The sequence below is a fragment of the Chinchilla lanigera genome, unplaced genomic scaffold (genome assembly GCF_000276665.1).
Source record: "Chinchilla lanigera isolate Chin_1 unplaced genomic scaffold, ChiLan1.0 scaffold00002, whole genome shotgun sequence".
Lineage (NCBI taxonomy): Eukaryota > Metazoa > Chordata > Mammalia > Rodentia > Chinchillidae > Chinchilla > Chinchilla lanigera.
In genome coordinates, this window is record NW_004955403.1 from 14,421,057 (window position 1) to 14,439,936 (window position 18,880).

Sequence of the window (18,880 nt, forward strand, 5' to 3'; positions counted from 1 at the left end):
CCAAGAATGTATTTAAAGTTTATTTCAAAACTATAAGTTTTCTTGCCTTAAAAATATGTTGCCCAGTGAAATGCTGAACTATAAAACAGGTCACTGAACAAATTACATCTAGGAAATGACCTTTCAGAATAAAACATTTTCCCACAGATCCAAAGGGACCAAAAAATTATGACAGAATACTAGGCATCCAACATAAAAAATACAACATGTAAGAGAAGAAAAATAACACCTTATTAAAGAACAAGAAGCTCATAATAATGTAAGAAAGAGCATGTATACAAATATTTTTAAAATAAAAACAAATGCAGGCAATAGAATTAAATCTTTAATAATGGAAAGTAGGCATGTTTTCATAAGCGGATTAAAAATTTTTGTGAATACTGTTACCATTATGTAAATATTATATAAACCTTTAGATGCTGGTGCTCATTTGGGAGTTTGAAGGTATCCATTTTAATTTTAAATATATTCTTTACAAAAAAAAGTTACCTCTCTCTGAAATAGTACATCAAATAGTACTTCAAGTTTTTTCCTGTGTGAAAACACGCTGGAATAGAGAAGTACTGAAAGAAAAATACTTAAGACACTTCACTGATTTAGTCTTTCCATAGATTTTAAATGTAAACCTTTTTCTTCTACAGAAATCAACAATCAGTAATACATTGTTCTTTTTCCTTAGCAACTCAAAGAAACAAACATTATAACAACAAAGAAAAAGTCATATAATTTAAAGATTTATTTAATATACTAGTTCAGAACAATCAAATTGACCTCCATTTTCACTGGTGAAAAACAAAAGAAAAGGAATTAAAAACAGGAAAGACAGCTACAGAGACCAATTCAAAATGACATTTGTCCATCCTCTGCAGCTTGTGAATTGTCCTTTTCCAATTCCGGTAGTTTGTCCCACTTATTGCTTTCTTTGAGCTCTTGATATGTACGAAGCTGTTCCATGAAGCCAGAATTTGGACATATGGAAGGCCTTGCATTTTTCACCAAAGTAAAAGCACTGCTAAATGAGATTTCTTCTGAATTCATCAGGAAGCCTATTACAATTGCAGGAGCCCTGGAAACTCCTGCATTACAATGAACAAGAACCACACCACCCTGCAATAAAACCAAACGAAAGTCTGCATTATTCATCGGCAAGGTTATTCAATTGATTACACATTCTTATATTACATAAAATTATTAAGCAAACATTCTATCTTGTCAACTTACGTGATCTCATTTATCAAAATGTAACGCGTTGCAAGCAATGAGTGGAAAATCAATCAGTTAATCCGTTAATGAATATCTACTTCTCTGCCCAATGCCCAGGACTGAAATGCTATGATGATGTGTTTAGAATTCTGAAACATTATCTTTTATTAAACTAATCTGGTAAAGTACAAAAGCCTAGTAATTTAGTAACCGTATGTGTATAAATAAGAGAAAAACCATAGAGACTATATATGGAAACATGTAGAAAATAAACAAAAACTAAACATAAAGCCTGGGACATTGCAGGCAGGCGCTTGCGCCACTGAGCTATATCCCTGGCCCCTGGGACATCGCAGTACACACGGTATTCCCATTAACAACAACAAAAAAAAATGTCACTGCCTTATATATCTGTATGTAAAATGATCGGCAAAGAATAAAATTTTCTACTGTTGGACATTATTTTATTCTTGAAAGAAGGAAGTACCTGAGAACATTTCAACTTATGGGAAAATAAAATGGTGACACAAATAGCTTATTACAATGTGAAGTGGAAAACATAATCAGACACCACTATGAGGTCAATAAATAAAAACGTTTCAGGTAACTTGCAAATGATACTTTCTTTTCAAGTAAAAAGAGACACAGGGCAAAGCCAATAGTGGTAGGGGTAATACTGCATTAAAAATAAATGTGATAGATCTGATGCAAGAGCACTGATACACCTTGGCCTATCTCAGGCTTTAAAAGTTAATGATCTAAATGAAATGTAGTGAACTCTGAGTACACCCCACAGAGCTAGACATTTTAGTCACTTCATTTCCTGATTCTTCATTTGGTGCAAGAAGGAAAGCTCGGAACAGGGGAAGGAAAAAAAAATTAGTGAACATCCTCTACCCAAAGGACATAAAACTAGCAATACTATTATTAACACTATTATAGCAATACTATTGTCAACACTCTTATAGCGATACTGTTTTACTTTTGCACGGCAATTTTCTCACATTCGTGTATCTGTTGCAAAATCCCTTAATGTTGTAACACTTTTGCATCTTTTTTCAAGAATGATTAACAACAAAATTAGATATTTTGAAAATCCTTATACAAAAAAGACAAGTTCAATTCTTTTTTCATGGACTATGTGTGATTCATTTTCAAACTTTAACTGTTTCTGCACAAAGAAAGCAAAACACAGTCATTATATCAACCCAGAATGTTTCTCACTTTGTAGCAAGAGCTCAGTTTTATGACCTAAAATGTTTAAAAATTATATAATAGTAACTCAAAAATTATCAGTGAACATCACTTAGATCAAAACAAAGTAAACAGGTATTCTAAAAAAGCTTGCAATAGTGAGCTTAATAAGGAAGGGATACCTTTCAAGGTTATTTTAAATATTTCTTGGCTATTTATTTCTAAATTTTGGTAGCTGGAATCTCTCAATGAATGAAGTAAAGCTCAGACGCAACTTTCTTACCTTGCTGGCGTTTGGAACAAAGTAGACTATACTTTTAGTAGCACCGGTCACTCTGATGGCACTTCTGGTTACCCACACTATCCACAAGAGCACAGAGCAATGTAAACATGGTACCGTGGTTTGGATATGACTTGAATGTGTCACCTAAAGGTTTATGTGTTAGAAGCTTGGCCTCACTGTGACAATTCTGGAACGTCTTTGACCTCTAAGAGGGAGGGCCTTGCGGGAGGTGTTCTGTGGTCAAGGTTATGCCTTTGGCAGGGGTTAATGGAATTTTCCTGAGAGCAGATTACACAAAGGCGCTTCTTTGGGCTCTGGCTTCCTTTTGATGATGTGATCTCTTCCCCCGCCATCCTGACATCAAGCACCACCGAAGCCCTCACCGAAGCCCTCTTTTCTTTACAAATAGCCAAACCTTAAGTGTTACATTAGAAAATGGATTAATACGCATAGCAAAATCAAAACTTGATGAATTCAGGTATCTATTTACACTTAAACTGTTTCTCTAATGAAGCTTGACTTACATTGAACAAAAAAACTGGATATAGCTTCTATGTCTCATAGAGGAAAATTAGGTAAATAAGTCATAGAAATACTATGCAGAAATCAGAATAGTTTGATATGATTAAGTGTAAAGAGTAGAACTAAAGAAGAGGAATCACATAGTGCTATTTAAAACATATATATGACATTCTATATAATATGAATAAATTAACAATGATAAAAGTCTATTTCAAAATATAACAGTATTTATATCTAAGTGTAATTTTTTTCTACTAGTATGGATTGAATCTAGGGTCTTTACACTGTGTTATACCCCCAGTTTCTTTTTATTTTTGTTTTTTGAGACAGGGTCTCCCTAAGTCACTAAATTTCCCAGGCTGAGCTCAAACTTGCAATCCCCTTGCCTCAGCCTCACAGAGAATTAAGTTATAGGAATCCCTCCCCCCATAGACTAAGTTAATCTTAACTTTTATTTGTATTTTCCATTTTTTTCTATAATGAAGATAGATTATTTATACAATAATTTCAAATATAACATTACATAAAATAAAAAGTAAATATACAATCTGAAAATGTTAAATATATGTTTTAATCTTAATAGGTAAAATCTTTTTTTTTTTTTTTGTCCTTTTGAGACAGGGTCTCACTATGCAGTTCAGGCTGGCCTTGAACTCATTTTGTAGCCCAGGCTGGCCTTGAACTCACAGTGATCCTCCTGCCTCAGCCTCCCAAGTGCTGGATTGCAGGTATGAGACACCATGCCTGGCAATAAGTAAAATCTTTTGCATATAAAAAGAGGGGCCATATAGGTTTAAAATGTTCTCTGTACAGATTATAATCACTGCTTCTCCCTCTTATATTTCTGTCCCTTAAGGCATACTCTACAAATTCTGCATGACATGGAGACAGTGAGAGGACAGAGAGACCGAACAAGTGCGGGGAAAATGAGAAAACACACAGGAAAAAGGGAAGATACATCATTTCATAACTGTGTGTCAAAAGAAAAAAATAAGAAACTTGGGCCTAGAAAAGTGGTTTTGACATATGTAATTCACTAAGTAGATTTAATAATATATTCAAATATGATAAAACTATGATGAGATTTCTTCTAGAAAAAAAAGAAAAAATTCAAGAATGCTATTGCTAAAATTAAATATATATTAATCTAAGGAATAAAAACTTTTCAGGCCAAGGAAATAATGGCTGAGGTTAGAATGACAGTATAAAACACAGAGCTGGAGAAGTCAGAGCATATTGTATACTATGCTTTTTTTTTTTTGGTACCAGGAATTGAACTCAGGACCTTGTGCTTGCCAGGCAGGTGCTTATGCCACTGAGCTATATCCCCAGCCTTCAGAACATACTGTAGAATTCCAATACATCCTGTATCCTAGGAGACTCTTTGGATGTTCTGGCACCATCATCTAATGGATGCTTGGTTTGTGCCATCTTGTCTACCACCTCCATGGCCAACTCCTTCCTTTCAGTCCATTCAGTGTGGTTAGTCTAAGGCCTGATCCTTACTCTGTGGGCTCCACACAGCATAGAAAGGCATAGCCTGATCTGTAGATTCTCTTGCTCCTTCTGACCTTTTGGATGAAATCTCACACCAGAGAGCCCTCCACCTGAAACTGTGAAGCTGCTGCTCATGGAGTGGAATGTTATAACCCGGAACCGAGGGGTGAGTTGCCTCCAAGTTGGCAAACTGTGATCAGTGAGAAACTGTGGAGGACAGCCAGGACAGCTCCCTTGCAAGAAGAGCATCTGTCTCCATTTTGGCTAAACCTGGCCCTATTTCCGTGTACTGATATGGCTAGGGCATTTCCTTATCTGCTCCACTGGCTTTAAGCAACGCAAATGGGTCTAGCAAGGTACTGATGTGTAGTCCTTAAAGCAAAGGACAGGTCAGTGATGCCCCGGCTGTAGCTCCCAAGTAGTATGTGTGAGCTAGGGGAGAGACACTGTCGGCTGAGACTGAGGCTAAGAGGATTTAGCTCAGCGGCAAAGTGCCTGCCTGGCAAGCGCAAGGTCGTGAGTTCGGTTCCCGGTACCGGAGAAAAACCAAAAAAAAAAAAGAAGCCATGACATCTCCGGGCATGAAGACTAGACGTCAACATCGAAGCATTGACCCCTAAACATGAGATGTTTACTCAATCTGTGATATGCAGACTACTCTTTCTTCGTGTCTCTCTTTCTCTCTGCATATTACAGAGGTGCTATCAGCCCGCCCCTGGCACTCAAGTACTTCCCGCCTTTCTCTCAGTCACTCATCCCTGAACCACTCCCCTCCTCACGACTGAATAAAACCCAGGTTCAGTCTGGGTGGGGCCTTTATTCCAGTTAGCCATTATTCTACCTGGACTTAGGACCCTCTTGGCTCCCACCATTATAGATACATATTTGTGTCTTTATTCGCACCATGGGTTGCACTGGAAGTGGTAGATTGGAATTAATTTGCTAGAGTTCCAATAACTTTTCCTGGGATTACAAATGTGGACTCCTCCAGACCACAAGGTCCAGAAGGGCTTCCTATAAGAAATGTGCTGTTAGAGCCAGGTGGATAAGGTACTTGTGCTTTGTATTACCTGTCAGAGATAGCTTCCCACCCAGTTATTTCCTTGTTAGTTCATTGTCAAACTATACTCAGCAAGGTAAACACATCATCTTGCATTGTTTCTCATCCTACAGTGAATCATTTTCCTTTCTTCTCACACTCACTGCTTAGGGATTTTACCTCTCAAATTAAGCACCACCTCATAATCCTTGCCTCAAGCCATTTTTTAAGAAATTTAAACTAAAGGCTTGGAATATAGCTCAGTGTCAGAGCATTTGCCTAGGAAAGCAAGCAAGCAAGCAAGCAAGAAAAAACAGAGCAAACTAAGAATCATTCTAATTATTTACTGGTCCAAATTAAGGCACTTTTTATTTAAAGATTTTTTTAATTCCAAAGCTCATTTTTTGTGGGTTTTCTTTTTTGGCGGGGGGGTCTTTTTGAGACAGGGTCTCGCTATGTAGCTCACGCTGGCCTTGAGCTCACTTTGTAGCCCAGGCTAGTCTCAAACTCGCAATGATCCTCCTGCCTCAGCCTCCTGAGTGCTGGGATTACAGGCGTGTGCCACCACCCCCAGCCCAAAGCTTATTAAAATACTCAATTTCTTGCTTTTCTTTGTATATATTATTTCCCTGTCCAATTTTTACAACACATACATCCCTTCTGATTTTAATATGAATATGGATGATACATACACTTTACCATCTAAGGCGTAGTCTTCACCTCCTTTGAGAAGCAGCTAACAGAAACATGTCATTTTCATTTTTAACACTATTAGCCGGCACAATGGAATGTTACAATTTATGCCTATAAAATTGTTTAGAAGAGAACAGAATGGCCAGATTCTGACTTTGAATTAGAAAACCTCTTCTTTTGCTTCCATCCAAATATCTGCTTTTAAGTAAGGATTAAGAACAGGAGAATTGATTAGCTTTATTATTTTCTGCATAGTCTACTGAGAAGGGACTCAGAGCTATGCTATGCATGTAGAACACTAATTCGATGTTATTAGAGGAAAATAAATAAGAGAGAAAGGAAAGGGGGAGGAGAAAGGAGAGAAAGTTTAAAAGGAAACCACTGGATCACAACTGACTTAAATTTCTAATCCTATCATTGGTGTCCCAGAGGAGTTATTTCTCCTTAATGCTTCTCCTTACCTATTCATTTATCTAAAACAGTATCTGTAATAATTATTTGCTGACCCAAAATGCTGTCATTTCCAGGTATAATCTTTGATAATACTGAACCTAGAAGCCCTGGCTATCAGAAGGGTGAGCTGGATCTTACATCAAAAATAATATCAGGAGGGCTGGGGATTTAGCTCAGTGGCACAGTGCCTGCCTGGCAAGCACAAGGTCATGAGTTCGATCCCTGGTACCAGAAAAAAAAAAAAAAAAAAGAAAGAAAATATAATCAGGAGGCTGAGGCAGGAGGATCACCATGAGTTTAAGGCCAGCCTACACTACATAACAAGACTCTGTGTCAAAAAAAAAAAATTATATTATCTATTGGTCTTCTTCTTTTTCTTTTCTTTTCTTTTCTTTTTTTTTCTTTTTTTTTTTTTGGAGACAGGGTCTTTCTGTGTAGTGCAGGGTGGCCTTGAACTCACTATGTAGCCCAGCCTGGCCTCTAACTTACAACAATCCTCCTGCCTCATCTTCCTAAGCACTGGGATTATATTCGTGCATCACCACGCTCAGCTCCTATTGATCTTCTAAAATCTCAAAAGCAATCGTTTCTGATTAGCATTTTCATACCATTTTAGTAAAGTCACAAAACTAAGGGATAATTCCTCATTAACCTTTTCATATAATCTCAGTAAAGCAAAGCACACTTACTCCTTAGAAAGCCTTAAAATTCTGTTAAAAATGCATATGTACATAATCCCCACCTCAGCCAATAAAATGAATGCATATTAATCATCATAAATACACTAAAATGGGGGCTGGGGATTTAGCTCAGCGGCAAAGCACCTGCCTGGAAAGTGCAAGGTCGTGAGTTCGGTTCCTGGTACCGGAGAAAAACCAAAACCAAAAATAAATAAATAAATAAATAAATACACTAACATGACCAGAGTAGTCTCTACCATGTAGTCCACCAGATTACTATGCATATTACTCAGACACCAGATTGTTATAAGACCTTAAATGAAATCTAACTACATTTTTACAGAGGAAAATTCAAAGTTTTTTTTTTTTTGGTACTGGAAATTGCACTCATGACCTCATGCTTGCCAGGCTGGCAGTGTGCCACTGAGCTATACCCACAGCTACACAGGAGAGCAGAGAATTTTATCTCCTAACATTTCTCTATAATCCACAGAATAAGAAATTAAATTAAGATGAAAAGTAAATATCCTTTTGAAAAAAGCAATTTAAAACCAAAGAATTAATAGATTACGTTGGAAGGAAACTTGCCTCCATAATATCTCTTGAAAGATTCAGTGCAGGGGCTGGGGATTTAGCTCAGTGGCACAGCGCCTGCCTCACAAGTGCAAGGTTATGAGTTCGATTCCCGGGACCAGGGGGAAAAAAAAAAAAAAAAAAAAAGAAAAACCAAAGGTTCAGTACAAAAAAAGATAAAGATGGAGGACAGGACCCATACTTTCAAATTTCTGTTTTTCAAAAACTGTAGAACAAAATACACTTACCTTCATTTTTGCTTGTTCAATAAATTCAAAACATTCTGGAAAGTAAGACAGGATACTGGTCTCGGGCAGATCCAATATAGAAATACTCTTATATGTAAACTCGTTGGGGAAAGCATTTTCAACTCCATAAGCAACACTGAGAATGTGAGTCACCTTAAACAGGAAGAAAAAACAATGACTTCTTAAAAGTCGCATGAATTAGATTCTCTAAAACCGAATGTGATGTTACATCTACGACGCAATGAAAAATGTCGGTGTGAGTCACTCGAATACTTCCGGGGAGCCTTCCTGCCTCATCCCTCAGCAGTGCTCCTTGTGGACACTCTCCTTGCTCCGCCCACCCGGAGTTTGCGCACTGGAAATCCATCAGGGCAGGGACCTTGCTGAACTTGCCATTATAAGTAAACCCCTGAGTGAACGATGAGTGTAGCAGTCAATACTTAAAGTATCTGTCACGTTCATCAGTGAATAGCCACATAAAATCTTAAGCAGGGAAAGTATGTCAGTAGGGCACAACTCGCCTTTCAGTAATTACTTCCCTATTTTCCTTTGTATTTCTTACCAGTGAAATGGCTCTCAAATGTAGCTTACAGTTACCCTGGTGAGCTTTAAAAAACTACCAATGCCACAGGGCCTCAGTCCCAGAGAGCCTAATGAATTAGTCTGGCTGAAAAGCGGGAGTGGGGTCATGAAAGATTTTCTTCCCAGTGCTATACTCCATGTGTTTGGGGCCCTTTCCCAATGGAAAGGCCATTCAGAGAATCCAAAGGCTCAATGGAGCTGAAAACCAGATCGTTCTTTCTCGTCACCACAATACTTCTCACTGTGTTTATTCTCTTTTCTTAGCATAGGTCTTGTGTTTTGCCTGATCCCAGAATTTCCATGCATTTCCACGTATCTCAGTGTCCATCCAGCCCTGCCACCCTTCCAGGTATGGCGCTGGCTGTGTCCCATCCCTGCCTCCTGCAGAGCTGACTGGATTTGGGTAGACAGCTAGAGCAACATTGCTCTGATCAACCCTAGAAATTTTAAAAACAGGTTTGAGACGCAGATAGCATGATCCACAAACTTGACATCTATTTCCCACAGCATGCTCAGGGAAACGGAACAAGTTCTGCTACCCAGTAGGATGCGTGGAGCATGCGAGCGGCAGGCTGGGGCACAGCAGGCATCTTAGAAGACCTCTCAGGGTCTGGCTCCAGCCTCTAAGGGGCCAAGGCCACTCCCTGCCCTGGGGCCCAGCAAGCTCCCTGCGTAGTTACACACTTTCTCTCTCCTTGCTCAGTCTGCTCACATTGGTTACTGTGGCTCATAACCAAAAGATGAGTGACTAAGGCACTCGTAGACAGGGAGCTATCAGCCACTTACTAGCTTAACTGACCTGTGGGAGAAAAACAATAATAACAACCAAAAAACCACTTCAAATGTCTATATGAGGTCCAGGGATGTAGCTCAGCGGTACAGAGCCTGCCTGGCAAGGGTAAGGCCCTGAGTTCGATTCCCGGTATGAAAAAAATCTGCTTGAGAAAGGCTCTTTGAAAAGAACTGTTTGGAGAAACTTGGAAGGAAGGAGAATATTTGTATCTTTAGAAAATAAAGGCTGAAATACCTTTCTGCTTTCCCCAGTGAAGTTTTATCTACACTATCTCTTGCTCCTCTTCAGTGTACTCGACTCTGATGATGTGATTCTGCCTTTACTTAGACATCTTATTTATACCATCTTCCTATCCTCTATAATACTTCTGTGTTTGCTTTGCCTTCACAAGCATATCTGTAGTGCAAAAAAGGTCAGAAATGAGGCCATACTATTTGAAGAGTTTATTACTGCCCTGTATACCTTCCCTATAAATTACAGGACTGTGGAGACAAGAGCCTTGGGGAAACACACTGAAAGGTAAGACTATGTTGCGAATACTATAGATTTTTTTAAACTACCAATGCCTAGGTGGTTCCACCGTTTGGAGGCAGTTTATACGTGTGCTGGCTGAAGGGTCCTACCTAACAAGAACTGCACGGAGTCACAGGCGGTAGTGGTAATGAGGGACACAAGCTAAACCTTTCTGTTAATAAAACTCACTTCTAAAGCTTAACTGCAGACCTCCCAACAATGCTTGTCCTTAGGTTGGGATGCACTTCTCAGAAAGGACAGGAAGAATAAATCATCCCTTTATTGGGTATTTATTATATACCAGGCATATAGGTTACCTCACTTAATGTCCACATCTAGGCATCATTATATCCACTTTAATAAAATATTCTAACTGGTTCAAAACTCAAAATGTTGCAAAAGAAGAGACATTAAGAAGTCTTGTTCTCACCTTGTCTCTACTTCTCCCACCCTAAGGGTAAGTGCCTTTGAGGTTGTTTGCATATTCCTTTGGTGCTTATTTATGTAAATATTTTATGTGTTAACTTTTTTGTGACAGAGGATTTTTTTTTTTTTTTTATTTTAAGGATAAAAGGAGGGAAACATTAACAGACATACAACATTTTACAACATATCACAAGCACAATACAGACAATACAGAGTTACAAACAAAGTGGTAGGGAATTAACAATGGTGGTTGTATTACATATTGATATCTTCAAAGTGGCTTCTCATGAAAACAGATATAGACATGCAATACTGGTCAACCAAAGACTCATTGACAGTTTCTTTCAGCATAGAAACAGCAGATAGAAGAACAACCATGTTATCTATCCTGTATATACATACATACAAAATTTTTCCTTCTTTCCCTTCTCTTTTCCCACATCCCAGAAGCCCTTTACTCTTCGGTGGTTTCCTATCATTTCACAGTGTCTATCATACCTCCGAGTTTAACTTAACTCGTGACAGAGGATTGAACCCAGGGCCTCTGTGCTAATCTACAAGGGTGATCAAAAAACTACAAAAATGTTTGAATTTTAAAAGTTTATTACAGTCAAAGACACATTATTATGAATCCCCTCAAAATACTCCCCTACTTCCTTAAAACACACTTTTTTCATTATTTTCGCCCCTTTTGATATAGCTCTGGAAGTCATCTTTTGTGAGTCTCTTTGTGATGTGGATAAAAAAAATACAGTTAACGCTGCTGCTAAGTACTGTCCAATGGAAAGGCAAGCTTGCACTCACTGGATCTGGCACTGTGCAACTTCTGGCTCTCCCCCAAAGTCCAAATGACCATGAAAAGTAAATGTTTTGAACTGATTAAGGACATCAAGGCAGCCACAACAGTGCAACTAAAGACATCGATGTAAAAGGATTTTTAGAACTGCTTCAAAAAGTGCCAAGAACAATGGGATAAATATATTCAAAGCGGGCCGGAATATTTTTGAGTGAGATTAATGACAATGTCTTATTGTAAAAAACTTTTAAAAATGTAAACACACATCGTATTTTTCACTTACACTTTGTACACCCTCAGTCCTTTGTTTTTTCTTTTGAGACACAGTCTTGCTACATTGCTGACTTGCCCAGGTTAGGCTCAAACTTGCAATGCTCCTGTTTAGTCTCCCACAATGTTGAGATTATAGGTGTGTGTCTACCTTATTTATTGACTTTCTTACACAAAGGACACTAGACACCCCCATTTAAATATGCGCTGGCGTGGTAGCACATACCTGTAATCCCAGCACTTGGGAGGCTGAAGCAAGAGGATCATTCCGAGTTCAAGACCAGCCTGGGCTACAAAGTGAGCTCAAGGCCAGCCTGAACTGCATGGTGAGACCCTGTCTCACTGTCTCAAGAAAAGACAAAAAAAAAAAATTTTAAAATATGTGCTGAAGATCTATTCATGTTAGTTTATAGACAACCTTTATAGCTAGATAGTATGCTACAGTATGGGTTGACTATTTAACCAGTTGCCTATTGATAGATAGGAGGGTTGTTTTCAATAATTTGCCATTATGAACAATGCTGCCATTTTAATTTGGAACATATTATACGTTACCCTTAGTTTTCCATCTTCCAAGTTCTTTCCTAGGTACCTACCAGGTATTCAAGGAGAACCTTATTAATAATGCAACCATTGCTATCATCTCTAAACACTAAAATTAAATTCCCACAGAAATTTCTGAGGGGACGTAGGGACGGAAGGAGGAGGGAAGGAAAAAGAATTAAAATGTGTTATGCACATGTACCAACTCCGCATGATGAATGTAATTATTATATACTGCAAACACATACAAATTAAAATTTTTTATGAAAGGAATTTCTGAAGTGGTCCTCCACAAGAGCACTTCTACTATTTGTAGCACTTTACTTAAAGCCTAAAACAGCACTTGGAATTGTGGCATAGATTTAAATGAATAATTTTGTCTGAGTCATCCATAGATTGTTCTAGAAAGTCTCTATCCACTCCCTCGAGGCATTATTAACAGTCACTGTGTGCAGAGGCAGCACAGTCTTTCAAACTGCATTTTATTCCATGTCACCAGGATGAAGCAAAATCTGAACGAGTATCGTAAGAGGCAGAGATGGTAAAAACACTTGCCAAGGCAAAAGTTTGTCACATTCTATTTGTCATTTCACCCTAAGGAATACTAATTTGCTGGTGAAAGCAAGATATGGACATTTGTTCTGTTTTTTGAAATACTGACATACAAATGTTCCTGTTAGGATGGACAGAGATTCTTATACTCTTGTGTAATTTAAGCCATTATTTCTCATTGTCAGGTGGTAGTAAGTAAAACAAACAAAGAAGGATCCAGTTTAAACATGTCAGTAAGGTGAAAAGTAAAAAGTATCAAACTAGTTAACGAATTAATAGCATTTTCCTTAGAGAAATAACTCCAAGTATTGATCACCTAAATTTTTTAGCCTCAATTCAAATAAAAATTCTCCCAGCGAACACTCATCCATGAACTCACCAACAGAAATGGTTTGATACAGTGATGAATACTGTGCCCCAATGATCCAGTCACCTTCTAAAAGCCCACCTCTGAACACATGTGACTTTGGGGGACACTTTAGATCTAAACCGCAACACTCTTTGACAAGGAGAGAGGCAAGAATGTTTAACCCACAAAGAGGAACCTCCAAGTTCAGGTTTATGAGGTTATGGGAAAGAGAGTAGAGAAGAATACAGAACTCAAAAGAGAGCTTATAGACCCACATCTTTGAGTGAGATTCGTTTTTCAGCTTTATTCAAATGATAGCCAAAATGTTTCGAATTAAACTGAAATATACCAAACATAGACCAATACAATTTTTCCTAAATAAATATAACAATTAAAATACTTTCTGTATGTGGTACCTGACTTGAAGTTGTTTTTTTTTACCTTGTGCTTTTTCAGTACATCCAGATCATGAGCGGCATCTTGTGACCCTATGAGAAATAAATCATATCGCCTTGAACATAAATATAATCATCCTGACTTTTTACATAAATTTGAGCAACAACTCTGTTAGCTACTCTTTAAAAGAAAAAAGAAAAAAAAACATGGAAGGACTTCAGATCAATTTTCTGAAGGCCCATTTGGTAATATTCACTATAAAATATTTACCTTCCACAATACATATTCTTTGACTTTTCCACTTCTAAGAATTTGTCCTAAAGTTTATAGATGTTGCAGTGGTTCCTACAAGGATGTTCATTATAGTATTATTCATGATACTAAATAAAAACAAACAAAAGCCAACCAACTAAACAAAAAACTGTAAAAAACTAATAATAGGGGCTGGATTAAATGAAAGATGGTATGATTGTGTACTGAAATACATACAGCCATAAGCACCATTAGAAATAAGAAGTGAAGACTATTTATGGCATTGATACATATTCTCAGAATATTAGGTAGCAAAGGTAGGTTACAAAACACTATCAGACATTTTTATAAAAATCAAGTACATGTATAAGTTTCAAAGCAGCAGAGAGTGTACAGAACAAAATGTTAGTGCAGTTACAGCTAATTTTTTTCCTTCTTTGTATTCAAGTGAATTTTTTACAATAGACACCTTTTCTCTTTATTATAGAACGGTATTAAGAAAATCAGACACCCACAGAAAGCACTTAGCACCAGCTGGTTTGGGAACACCTAGTAGCGCAAGGTCTGGAGGACGCACCCACGCTCCAGGTCCCACTGCAGCTGTGCCGGTTCAGTCTCTTTCCGCTTTCTCCCGCACTTGGAAATTAGTTCGAGTGAATGAGCAAATTCACTTGGGAGAACAACTAATTCAGATAAAGGAAGTTTCACTTTTGAAAAAATGGGGCACTTGTATTTAAAGATTGCAAGCATTTTATATCCCTGAATTACTTTACATTTGCATGCGCAGTGCTTTTCTCACCTTCCTTATCAGGCAAATCAGCCAGTTTTTATTATCTGATTTTAGGTAGCTGTGGGTGCAGCAGAACAACTTGATCGTTATTCTTAATACCAAGCTCACAGGCTTCTGACTGAGCCCACACTCAGCTTTATTCTATTTAAAATTTGGTCTAAACCAGGCGTAGTGGTGCACGCCTATAATCCCACCTCTCAGGACACCGAGGCAAGAGTTCCAGGCCTTAAGTTTGATCTCTACAAGTTCGAGGCCAGCCTGGGCTACACAGTGAGACCTTGTCTAAAAAGAAAATGTTTTTCAGTCTATCAAAATCTTAGCATTTTTTAAAACTATGATATTCTCTGTAATTTTCTAAACATCTGAAATACTTCATAACCAAAAAAAATTTCTCACTTAATGTACAAGTCACTATTTTCATAATCATAAAAAGAAATCAAGAAAAGTTATTACATTACTGCCAAGGAAAATAAATGACCTTTTAAAGAAATGTTTTATGTGAAAAAAATTTTAATACTGAACATTCATCAATGGATGAAAATAGGAGTATTAATTACTCTGAGAATTAATAACATTCCTGAAAGACTTACATAATAAAGAGGTATAGGAATTTAAAGTATTATTTGCCTCCCATGAATACTGGGTTTTTAGATCTCAAAAATATAAATGTTAAGAAGTATCTCAAACATTTCACCAGGAATTGGCGAGTTCAAAATGTTACCATTTTAGACTCTTTTGTTTTTTGATGTTTCTGGGGACTGAAATCAGGGGAACTCTACCATTAGCCATCTACACCCCTTTTTATTGAGTCGGGGCCTTGCTAAATTGCCCAGCTGGCTTTACAATTCTCCTGCCTCAGCCTCCTCAGTAGCTGGGATTACAGCCATTTTGCCACCAAGTCTAGCTCATGTTAGACTGTTTTTGTTTTGTTTTGTTTTTAAGATAGGGTCTTGCTATGTAGTTCTGGCTGGCCTTGAACTCACTCTGTAGCCCAAACTGACCTCAAACTCATGTCCATCCTCCTGCCTCAGCCAGGCATGCACTACCACGCCCAGGAGGACTTCTTAATTGAATAGGTGTAGTAATTAAAAAGCTCACCTCTTAACAATCCAGAAAAAAAATGAAAATTTCTACTTATGGTTCAAAGCCATATGTAAGGTTTTTTTCTTTGTGCTTATACTCACTTTATTTTTCCAGTGAAATAATAATTTGTTACACAAAAATAATGAATTGAGAAGGATAATTTAATGGTAGGATTTTTTAGAAATTTTTATGTTCCACTTTCTTTTATTTCCACACTTTCTTTCTCCCTTTTTTTATTAGTGCTTACTTGTTGTACACAGTAGTGAGTTTCATTTTAGCAGACTGCTGCACGCACATGACCTACTTTAGTCTATGTCCCCACCACCTCCCCCTCCCTAGTTTCACATGTTGGGAGGGGGGGGGTGGTGGTGTTAATGTGTACAATGTATTTTGATCATATGCCCAGATTTTTAAAGTGGCACTAGGACTTCAACCCAGGACCTCTTGCGCTGAGCAACATCCCCACCCAATTCCCTTTTTAACATTTTTTATTTTGAGACAGGGTCTTACCAAATCATTAAGTACCTCAGGCTAGGCTCAAACTTGTGTTCCTAGCTCACTAGAGATTATAAACTAACTGCAAACAAGCAAGTACATTTCATAGCTCTATTTTCTTTATACTCCACCAAAAATAAAAGTTGTTTGGTGTACAGTACTGGGAAATAGCCCAGACGCTTTGGCATGGGAGGAAGGTGCTCTTAGAATTAACCTTGAAACATCCTAAGTTTTCCAGACAGAAACAAATCTGTACACAAACAACCCCTGCATCATTCACGAGAAAGAACTTTAGGAAGAATGTTTGTAATTAGGCAGAAAAAAGTCCATCTTCTTTCAGAAGAAGGAAGGTTTTGCCAGATGAAAGTACCCCAAGGACTCTTCCAATCTGAGAACATTACCTTGATCAGTTCACTTTGGATAAATTGACAGAAGGAAATAACAAAGTTTCTGAGTACTCTGAATTAGTGAATAATACATACCAATTTTACCATAATTATTTTAAACCATTATAACTACAATGGAAGCCAAATAACTGGGAAAAAATGTACCTAGACATATTTTCTCTCCTTTTTCCCTGGGCTGCAAAAACTAGTTGGAGACCTTTATTCAGTGATCTTTTTTTTCAGTACTAGGGATTGAATCCAGGGAGCACTAAGATACATCCCCATACCTTTTTATTTTTTATTTTGAAACAAAATCTAGCTAAATTGTCCAGGCTGGCCTCAATTGAATTTGTGATCCTCCTGCCTCAGCCTCCTGAGTAGCTGGGATTACAGATGTGCACCAGCACATCTGGCCTAGTAAGTAACAATTCATAAGATGCTTAATACAATAGTTTATATAGATGCTGTGATTGATTTCTGTAAATGAAAACAACTTTTACATCAGTGTCAACACAACCCCACAAGTACAGTCTTTTTAAATGGCCAGAGAGGACAAATGATTTGCACGTGCTAATCTAGGGGGTTAGAGGGAGAGTGCAGTGGAAAATTTGGTCCAATCTGAAACAGTTTAGTGTGACAAACAGCAGGGGTCCATGGGCTTGAGGCCCAGCTCTATTATTTACCAGGTGTGCGGCCTTGGGTAAATTACTTCCCCAGGCTTACATCCCAGTTCCCATTTGCGAATGGAGCTGATGACCTCCTTTTGCGCTTTTCATGGAGTACCAGGGTATTTATGACCCCAGTTCACTGTTCTTTCTACTCAGGGAGACCTTGGGTGCATAAATAGTGGCAAGCCACTTAACCTCCCCAGTTCTTAAGTTCTCCATTCATAAAGGAAAAATCAGTCAAACCCATTCTTTTTTTTTTTTTTTTTTTTTTTTTTCAAACCCATTCTTGACAAGTTAACAAGTTAGGACTTTCACAACTTTGCTTCTTTGTGCTTTGTGCTGGCTGTGCTTGTACAGGGCAGGGATTCAGTATTTCCAGACAACAAAAAATCGTAAAACATCACACTCAGATATAAAAGAAAAGTCTTCCTTCAAAACACTCCAAACACAGACACCAAGTGCAGATTTGGCCACGGCAGGCCGGTACGGTATTCTACATGGTTCCCCACAGCTGCGCAGGCGAACAAGCTCCCAGCTGCAAACATCAGCCTTTCTACAGTTTTGCCTTTGTTTGTCGTGTTGCCTGACAAAAGCATTCGTAATTAAAAGAAAAGAAAAAGCCATGGGCCTTTATAATGCAAGAAAACACAAGAGCCACCTGTCATCCTCCAGAGATGTTAAAAAAGGAGGGAAAGAAAGCTTTGCTAAAATCCAAATACCGTCGGGAGTAATGGCGCACGCCTGTCATCCCAGCACTCAGGAGGCTGAGGCAGGAGGATCGTTGCGAGTTCGAGACCAGCCTGGGCTACAAAGTGAGCTCAAGGCCGGCCTGAGCTGCAGGGCGAGACCCTGTCTCAGAAAGAAAAAAAAAAAAAAAAAAATCCAAATACCAGGTGTTGAGGGCCACTAGAAGCCACGCTGCTATGGATTTAGCGTGGGAGCAAAAACGTTGCTCTCTGCTTAGAGAAAGTTCCGCCTCCAGAAGGCGGCAGCCTGGCGGGCCCAGGCGGGGCTACGGGCAGGCAGGAGGCGACACGGGCAGGCAGGGGGGTGACCGGCCAGGCGAGGTACTCACCCAGGAGCAACCAAGGCTTGACCACGCCAACCTGCAGGTCTGCGCTAAGGTCCTGCACATAACCACAGCCACCCCCGCCGCTCGGCTCTACTTCTTCCACCACATGCATGCCGGCCTCTTTCCACGTCTCCAGGATTTTCCTTCCACTCAGCGTGGTCACCCTGGTGCATTGCTTCCTGAGGTTACTCCGGGAGAACGCTCTGATCTCCTGGTTCAGGGAGTGCATTACATGAGCAGTGGCTGGGAACAAACACAGGCAAACCCAGATAGCTGGGCGGTGCTGAACTGCTGGTGCCTTGTGGTTCAGGGAACAAGGTAGCCTCTCGCGCGCTCGGCCGTGCAGGTGACAAACGAGGCCACCTGGCGGGACCCGAGACCCAGCTGCGCTTTCCCGGCGCCGCACTGTAAGGCGAGCTTTGATTGGTCGCTGAGACGCCGGCGTCGATTGGCTGCCGGTTCTTCTTCCTGTTGGCGGAAATCTCCGTTTTCCATGCAATCTGTCTTCTGCTGGGGAGTTTTCATGTTG

At 38.9% G+C, this 18,880-nt stretch overlaps 1 protein-coding gene across 1 annotated transcript; it reads right to left on the minus strand.

The window, feature by feature from the left end:
• Window positions 1-18,773, minus strand: Dusp19 (dual specificity phosphatase 19). The gene is made up of 4 exons (XM_005373344.2): window positions 18,355-18,773; window positions 13,651-13,697; window positions 8,386-8,538; window positions 1-1,107 (listed from the first exon to the last, which is right to left on the minus strand). The coding sequence occupies exons 1-4, from the start codon at window positions 18,578-18,580 to the stop codon at window positions 841-843; spliced, it is 693 nt and encodes a 230-aa protein (XP_005373401.1). The 5' UTR covers window positions 18,581-18,773; the 3' UTR covers window positions 1-840.
• Window positions 18,774-18,880: the final 107 nt, after the last annotated feature.